Source organism: Sciurus vulgaris (genome assembly GCF_902686455.1).
Source record: "Sciurus vulgaris genome assembly, contig: HiC_scaffold_292_arrow_ctg1, whole genome shotgun sequence".
Taxonomy (NCBI): Eukaryota; Metazoa; Chordata; class Mammalia; order Rodentia; family Sciuridae; genus Sciurus; species Sciurus vulgaris.
The window spans coordinates 168,856-178,399 of record NW_027632759.1 but is presented as its reverse complement, the minus strand read 5'-3'; the positions used below and the strand labels follow the sequence as shown (position 1 = coordinate 178,399).

General features: G+C 34.3%; 1 protein-coding gene across 1 annotated transcript; it reads left to right on the top strand.

Moving 5' to 3' along the window:
• Positions 1-6,195: 6,195 nt before the first annotated feature.
• On the top strand, positions 6,196-7,132 carry LOC306652577 (olfactory receptor 14A16-like; the record flags this gene model as incomplete). Its single annotated transcript, XM_079125397.1, is given in 2 exon segments — positions 6,196-6,689; positions 6,691-7,132. Coding segments are annotated over 2 exon segments (936 nt in total).
• Positions 7,133-9,544: the final 2,412 nt, after the last annotated feature.

Below are 9,544 nucleotides of genomic sequence, written 5' to 3'. Positions count from 1 at the left end.
AGTTTTAAAGACACGGGGAGTAAAGGTTAAGAGTAATGATCCTTTTAAGTTTTTTGACCTTATTAAGGACACCTGTCCATGGTTCTCACAAGAAGGAAGCATTAATATAAGAAGTTGGAATAGGGTGGGAGATGCTTTGGGAGATTTTCATAGAACGTTTGGCCCAGATAAAGTTCCTATTACAGCTTTTGCTTACTGGAGTCTCATAAAGGAACTTTTAGAACATACAACAAATAATTCTGATACAGCAGCAGCAGTTACTCACACAGAGGACATTTTAAAAGCAGCATCAAAACAGGATCTTCAGGGAGAGCCCTCCGAGGAAAAGGGAGAGGTAGATCTTATTTCTCTTGAGAGTGAAGATGAGGAAGTTACAAGTCCTTTTCCAGATGCAGGCAGCACAGATGTTAAAAAGAAAACTCAACATCAGAACGAAGCTCCACCTAAAATTTATCCTTCATTGATTCGTTCTAAAGACCCTTCAAACGAGAATGAAATAGATGATGAGGAAGCTGATTTGGACCTCATAAATGAGGAAGCCTCAAAATATCCTAATCCTGACTGCCCGCTTAAACAAGGACAGTCCGTTTTCTCATATCCACCTCCCTATTGCACACACTCTGCTCCTATGGCAATGGCGGTGATAGATCCAAAGGAAGACCTTAAAGAAAAAATTAAACATTTGGAGGAACAAGTAAATCTAGAGGAACAATACCAAGCTCTGATTACCAGGTTACAAAAATTAAAGCCAGGCAATGAGTCAGTGCCCAGTCCTGATGGATTTAAAAGGGATATTCGCCCTCAAATTCTATCTGGACAACAGTGTCCAAGAGGAGGAGTTCCCTTAATCAACAAGGATTTAAAACCCCCTCTTCTAAGTGCTTTTCCTGTTACTGAGACAAGGGATAACCAGGGACAATCCTGGAGGCACTACACTGGCTTTGATTTTACTATCATAAAAGAATTTAAAACTGCTGTTTTTCAGTATGGAGCTACAGCGCCATACACCCTTGCTATTTTAGACTCCATAGCAGAAAATTGGTTAACACCACAGGATTGGAATACTTTAGTTAGAGCCACCCTGACTGGAGGTGACTTCTTGCTTTGGAAGTCTGACTATTTTGAAAATTGCAAAGAGACAGCTAAAAGAAATCAACAAGCAGGAAATGGGTGGACTTTTGATATGCTCACTGAAGCAGGTGATTATGAAACCACAGACAATCAGATGCAGTATGACTCTGGAGCGTATGATCAGATACAGGTGGCAGCCACTAAGGCCTAGAGAAAATTGCCTGTTAAGGGAGACATCAGCATGTCTCTTATCTCTTACAGGAGTCAAACAAGGCCCTGATGAGCCCTTTGCTGACTTTGTTCACAGACTTATAACAACGGCTGGTCATATTTTTGGCAGTTCTGATGCAGGTCTTGACTATGTCAAGCAACTTGCTTATGAAAATGTCAATCCCACGTGCCAAGCCGCTATAAGACCATACATAAAGAAGACAGATTTAACAGGATATATTCGTCTGTGCTCAGATATAGAACCTTCTTATCAACAGGGCTTAGCAATGGCAGCTGCTTTTAGTGGACAGACAGTGAGGGACTTTCTTAATAATAAAGACAAAAACAAAAGGGCCTGTTTTAAATGTGGCAAGGGCAGACACTTTGCCAAAGACTGCAGATCAGATTTACAAAAAACTCTTGAGGCCAAAATACCTGGTCTCTGCCCTAGGTGCAAGAGGGGAAAACATTGGGCTAATGAATGCAAGTCCAAAAGAGACAATCAGGGAAATCCCCTTCCACCACATCAGGGAAACAGGAGGAAGGGCCAGCCTCAGGCCCCGAAACAAGCATATGGGGCAATCAGTTTCATTCCAGCCAACAGCAGCAACAACAATCCATTTCAGACCTCAGTAGAGCAACCCCAGGGAGTGCAGGATTGGACCTCAGTTCCACCTCCCATGTCGTATTAACTCCTGACATGGGCCCTCAAGCCTTGAATACTGGAATTTTTGGCCCATTGCCCTTACGTTATTTTGGCTTAATTTTAGGAAGAAGTAGTTCTACCATGAAAGGTTTACAAGTACTCTCAGGAGTTGTAGATCGAGATTTCTTGGGAGAAATTCAGATCATGGCTAAAACAGATGACAACATTATTACTGTTACTCAGGGAGAAAGAATAGCACAGCTGATACTGTTACCATTAGTTCCAACCAAACACCCAGTTCAAAATCCTAGGAGAGGATATGGAAGTTTTGGATCCTCTAATGTATATTGGGTACAACACATAACTGAACAAAAACCTTCTTTGACCTTATGGCTAGATGGCAAGTCCTTTACAGGACTAATAGATACAGGAGCAAATGTGACCATAATTAAACAAGAGGATTGGCCTTCTTCTTGGCCTACCACAGAAACTATGACTAATCTTAGGGGTATTGGTCAAAGTACAAATCCAAAGCAGAGTTCTAAATCTATGTTCCAATAAAATAGAAAATCATGAAGACATTGAAATATTTCCGAGATACATGCCCTACCTAAATTAAATCAGGAGGATTTAAACAGATCAGTTTCTAGCAATGAAATTGAAGATACAATCAAAAGTCTACCAACAAAGAAAAGCCCAGGACCAGATAGATTATCAGCCACATCTTCAAAGAAGAACTAACTCATTCTATAAAGCTAATATCACCCTCATACCAAAATCAGACAAAAGCACATCAAGGAAAGAAAACTTCAGACCAATGTCCTTGATGCATATAGATGCAAAAATTCTAATAAAATACTGGGAAAATTGCACATGAAAACATATTAAAAGGATAGTGTGCCAAGATCAAGTGGAATTCATCTTAGGGATGAAAGGTTGGTTCAACACGTGGAAATCAGTAAATATATTTTATTGTATTAATAGACTTATAGACAATAATCACGTGAGTATCACAATAGATGCAGAAAATCCATTTAACAAAATTTAGCATCCATTCTTGCTCAAAACACTAGAAAAACTAGGGATACTTGGAACATATGTCAACAGTGTAAAAGCTATATATGCTAAAACCAAGGTTAACATCATTCTAAATGAATAAAAGTTTAAAACAATCTAAAAGCTGGAACAAGACAGGAATGTCCTCTTTCACCATTTCTATTCAACATAATCCTTGACACCCTAGCCAGAGCAATTAAACAAAAGAAAGAAATTGAATGGATACAAATAGGAAAAGGAGAACTCAAACTATATTTGTGGGTGATATGACTTTATATTTAGAAGACACAAAACACTGCACCAGAAATATTCTACAGCTCAAATAAATTCAGCAAGGTAACAGGTTACAAATCAATACCCATAAGTCATTTCATTCCTATCCACCAACTATTAATCAACTGGAAATAAATTATAAAAAATTATTCCATTCACAACAGCCTCAAAAAATATTTGTGAATCAATCTAACAAAATGTGAAAGACCTCTACAATGGAAACTAGAGAACACTGAAGAGAGAAACTGAAGAAATGGAAAGAAGATGGAACTGAAGATGGAGAGATCTCCCATGTTCTTCTATAGGCATAATTAATATGTTCAAAGCAGCCATACTACCAAAAGTGTTATATATATTCAATACAATCCCTGTCAAAATACCAATGAAACACTTCATAGAAATATAAAAAGCAGACAATATAGTTTTTTAACAGAATATGCTTTAGGTTTGTACTAAATTTGAATAAAATATTAGAAAATTTGTTCCTATATATGTCTATTTATGCCTCCTTACTGTGTGTGATAGTGCAATGTAGGTTGCATTTACACATGGTATACCTAAAATAATACATTTTATATTTTTTTCATATATAATTATATATATTTTAAGGCAAGTGGAGAAGAAAGGATATAAAATGTATATTCACAGTACTCCTATATTAACTTTCTTATTCATTATATGAAGATTTGATTTATGATCTGTTGTCATTTTCTTACTCCAATCTTTGTTCCCTCTTCCTTTTCTTTTTCTGTTATTGTCAAGCATGTTTCATTTTTTGTGTTGTAAACTCAATGCTCTTTCAGTAGTAACAGTGTAGGTGCAAATTGCATAAACAATGACATAATTGTTGTCCATAGCTTTAACAAAAATAATGATAATTTTTATAATGGTAATTGTGTCATAAGTATAATGCTGCTGAGAATCATACAAAATTTCCATGCATTTTGGAAGATTATTTGGAATAGTATTTGTAAAAAACTCAAATTTTTAAATTAGTTCTTCTGAAATACATTTTAGAAAAAGTGTGCACCTATGTAAATTATATGTGCAATATTTTTATTTACATTTTATATTCAACATAAGAATATAAATTCAACTTTTTCTTGTCCATCTTCTGAAATATATGCAAATTTTAAAATCAAGATAAGACATTTGTAACACTATTGGTGTGTTCCTGGAAAATATGTTAAGTTGAAATGAACAGAAAAAAATGGTGAAATTTAATTTATGTTATATATAGGTTTTCTTTCACTTGTATATTGCAAAACTCATGGGATAATGCAAAAATTTAATGTAGTAGAACTTTGATATTCTGTCCCTGATAAATAAAATTGGAATGAGAGCCTGAAAAAAATTAAATTTTTATATTTTTTTTCAAATCTTGAACTTTTTCATGGTGGAAGGTATTAAATTTTACTTATCAAAAATAAGACAGATTATGGGCTGTGGATATAACTCAGTTGGTAGAGTGCTTGCCTCGCAAGCACAAGGACCTGGGTTCAATCCCCAGCAGTGCAAAAAAAAAAAAAAAAAAAAAAAAAAAAAAAAAAAGACAGATTATTAAGATAAATACTAAATACCAAATGAAATAGGTAATCTTTTTTGTTGGGGTATGAATTCACAAATTGATTGTTTCTTCACCATGACAAGTTTAACAATAATCTGTTGATAGCTGTGTTTCCATTAATTAGGTTAGTCTCAAAGTAGGAAATCCATTGGGCTTAAAAAGTGCCCACACAAGGACTTAAATATTTACTCTTGCAAGCCTCAGTGTTTGTGATGACAACACAATTACTTTCAGAATACTTTCCCCTTTGACCAGTGTGCTTAATTTGCTCTTTCTAATTAAAAATGCTTAAAATGCTACCTCCTAGGAAAATGAAATATTTACATAAGTTTCATTTGATTCTATGTTTGCCAGGGAAGAGAAGATTGCAACTCAGGAACACTGGTGGCAAAGCAATAGCAATATTCAAAGAGTACTGTTCCACCCATTAGTCAAATGCCTCAGTTCACCCAGGATTTCTTCATATGAGGAAATATCCTTCATCAACCTCTTTCTTAGCTTCAGCTTTAAGGAAAGTATTCCAAAAATTAGGGAAATATTAGGTAAGTGGATGATCCTAAAATCTGTATTTATTTAGTATATGTTTCTCTGTGTTATCCTAAATCTATTGCTGTATCTAAGCCATCAATTTTGTGTGCTTATATTTCACAGAACCTCAGCAATATAAGGCAATATTTTATTTTATTCAAGTTTATTAGTTGCATAGAATATGCATTTTCAAATCAATTATTTTTATTCTTGAGAAATAGATCACATTACCTCCTTAACTTGGAACTTGTACAAATGGAAGTGACCCCCTTGTGACATTTACAATATGAATGATTTATATCATTATCAGAAACTCTAACATTATATGATAAAATTTTTACAAAGAAAAATTTTCCCTTTGCCAAATTTGCTTCTTCACAAATAACAAGGTAAAGAAAAATAAAAAAAAATGAATATATAAAATTCTTTATACTGCTTTTCCAACTATCTAACAGTTCACAGGGAACTAAAACAGATTTATGATGTTTAGTAACTACCCTATATACAAAATGTGCCTATTGCTTTTATGCTTTTTTAGCAAAATTTGAGAAAACCATCATATATAGAAACTTAGGTAATCTGTTTATGTGTAAAGTTTATGCTATCATTTTGGTGATATAGCTTACTTATAATGATGATCTTAGTAAAATATACTATACATCAATTGAAAACAATTTGCAACATATGACATATCCTGCACTGTTTATGAGAATGTCCCTGAGATAACAACAATGGGAACACCAACACCAATGACAAAAAGATTTTGAAGATCTGAATGAGTGCAATATATTATACTTATTTATATAGTGCTATTTTTCTTGAATTTCCATAGATAATTATCATCATGCCTGAGAAATTCACCAATGTTACTACCACAACAGAATTCTTGCTTATGGGATTCCCTGATGACAAGGTGCTACAGAGACTATGTGCCATGCTCTTCTTCCTGATTTATCTGACTGCACTGATAGGGAATCTCCTTATTATTACTCTCACCACCATAGACCAGCACCTCCAATCCCCCATGTATTTCTTCCTGAAGAACTTGTCCTTCATTGATATCTGCTATATCTCTGTCACTGTCCCTAAATCCATCATGAACTCTCTGACCAATATCTACTCCATCTCCTTTCTGGGATGTGCCTCACAGATTTTCTTTGTTATATTTTTGGCTGGCACAGAGTTTTTCATCCTTCTAGTGATGCCCTATGACCACTATGCTGCCATCTGCCAACCTCTGCATTATGGGACCATCATGAATAGATATGCCTGTGTGCAGATGGTGATTATATCATGGTTCAGTGGCTGTGTATATGGATCCCTTCATGTTGCAGGCACATTTCTATGGAACCATCATAGTGCATCAGTTCTTTTGTGATATTCCATCATTACTTATGATCTCTTGTTCCAGGAATAACATTCTAGAATATATATTTATCATTGTTAGATGTTGTTTTGCATTCTTATGTTTTATTTCAATGGTTGTTTTCTATGTTTACATTTTCACCAGTATCCTTAGAATTCCTTATGCAAAAGGCAGGTTCAAAAATTTCTCCACCTGCCTGCCCCATCTTACTGTGGTGACTTTGTTTCTCTCCTCTGGATTTATCACATATTTATGTTCAGCATCAAAGTCCCCATCTTCCCTGAACCTCTTTATGTCAGTGTCATACTCTCTCTTACTTCCCAGTCTGAATCCTGTCATTTACAGTCTGAGAAACAGGGACATGAAAGTAGCCCTAAACAACATATTTGGTGGGAAAATGATCCCTAACTTGTAAGCAGTTTGAGTGTTAGTATTCCTGATAATTATTAAAGTATATCAAATTATTTGTTTTATATTAATATCTTAAAATGATTGAATAAATACAGTGCTATTGTTGATGCTACATGACATAAAATATTTTATAATATTTATATGAGTTTGGATGTTAAAGGAATGTCTTGACAGTTTACAAAGCAGTGGGATATTCCTTGTGTTATGTCCACATCAATGGACACCAGAATTAGAGAATTTTTTTTTCATTTCTCTTCTATTTTACTAGCACAAGTCTCTTTTGGTTTGGGATGTTTTATGATTGTTTCAAGATTTAGATATGTTTATTATGATTTATTTTAGTACCCTGCAATATTTCAAATGAGGATGAATTTATAAATTTAGTTATTTCAAATGCTTTCTTTTTTATCTTTCACTTGTTTATATCAGAAAAGATCAAATATTTCAAATATTGCATTGAGAACAGTCTTTAATAGAGAGTTACTGATATAAGGTGTTACTGACTGATCACATAATGACATAATGACAGATTTGGGAGTATTGATATTTGATGATAATTTGAATAGTTTTCATTACAAAGAAAACTTGTAAAGCACAGAGTATATTGACCTGACATACACAAGAAGAGTGTGATTATAAGCCAGTTTCTTTTGATCCCACACTTAATTTTTCTCAATTTGAATTGCACATAAATTTATGTAGAAGTTGAAATAAGTGTGCCATCAATTGAAATTTACTGTTAATATTCTGAAGTTAAATATACTATACATTGAATTCTAAGTTTATTTCTAAGTTTAAATTTTTAACATTAAATGCATTTTTATCAATTTAAACTACTTTATTTCTTTCTGAAATTTAATGCATTTATGAAGAAAATAATTTTCCCCATTAATGTTAGCATTTTACTTATGTTTCTTTACCTTTCTTCATTTGTTCTTCCAATTTTACTTATATTTTCCAATTTTGCTTCATCTTTCTTATTTCCTTCATATTTTTTTCTTTGCAATGTATGTTTTCCAATGTATGTTTTACCACATCAATTATGGCATATTTTTCTCCTACTTGACTCACTACTTCTTTGTTCGACCACAATGCATTTCTCCTAGGACACAGTCCTCATTTTTCCACTTAGTAAAATTGGAAACAGAATAGTGGTACTTTGTCCTCATCTTAGAACAATGATGGGGGAGTAAAGGTGCTGATGAAGATGGTGAAGATGATGATGATAATGATTTCACAACTGCTGAGATTCAAGTGCTCCACATGGATTTATCCATTACTTCGGTACACCTTCAATCCAACTATGGCTAAGTTTCTCCTTTGTATGAAAAATGAAGACACATGAGGGTTAATAAATGTATCCCAAGTCACAGGTTGATAAATTACAATATAATAATGTAATTTTAATTAGGATGATATTCTGCAACTCTAAATACACACTTTGGTATCATTATCCCACCATAAGTTCTCAGATTGGTGCTCTGTTTTTGTTACTCAATTTTTCAAAATCTGTATAAAATTATAGCACAATAGTGATCTAAAAACTATAATAGATTGCTGGGGTTCAGCCCTAGCAGGAGTCCATGTGTTCCACACTGGTAAACGTGGCACGGGGATACAGCATCGGTGATGGATGGAGAATGAAAGACACAGACTCTAGTTCTGGTGCAATCAATCCCACTTTATTCTGGGGAAGGCTGGGTTTATATACATTTTTCTTCAGGCTATGATGACAGGCTTATGATTAAGAAAATCAAAGAAGTTTCCAAAGCACAGGCAGAAATTGTTTTTACCGAAAGATTATGAGAAAACAGTAACCTTATAGATCATCCTTACCTAATCACAATTGTTTTAAGCATATCTAACTACGTCAATGAGCTAATACAATGTTTATTTCCTTAATATCTAAACTTTATGTGACCTAAGACTATTATTATTCTCGCAGTTAAAGCAATAGACAAATAATCTCACATGACCATTTCTACTAGGTCCATCTGGTTAATATCTAAATTGCTGAGTGAAGGGCTACAGGAGGGTAGCGGTCGCAGTGGTTCTCGGGGCCAAGTTTTTTTACTGAATAGATTACATTGTCTTATGTAGCTCTTTTTCCCAGAACAGGGCATTGTACCAGTGTTTATTATAGGGGTGACCTATTCTTAGTAGGAAGGAAGGAATGTTGTATCCCATTTGTTTACAATAAAAATAAATTTTAAAAACTAGAGAATATTTTTATAAGTTGGTTTAACATGTAATGCTTTTCCCCTGGTCCCCTTACTGTCATTACTTCTTGTTAAGGCTGATACTTGCACTGGCTAGAAAATTCTAGGAGACTCTGGGCCATGTCAGACATGTCCAAGAATCTGTGCCAGTCTTCAACTCAGCACCTAGCCCAAAGTGCCCAAGGAATGGAGGCAAA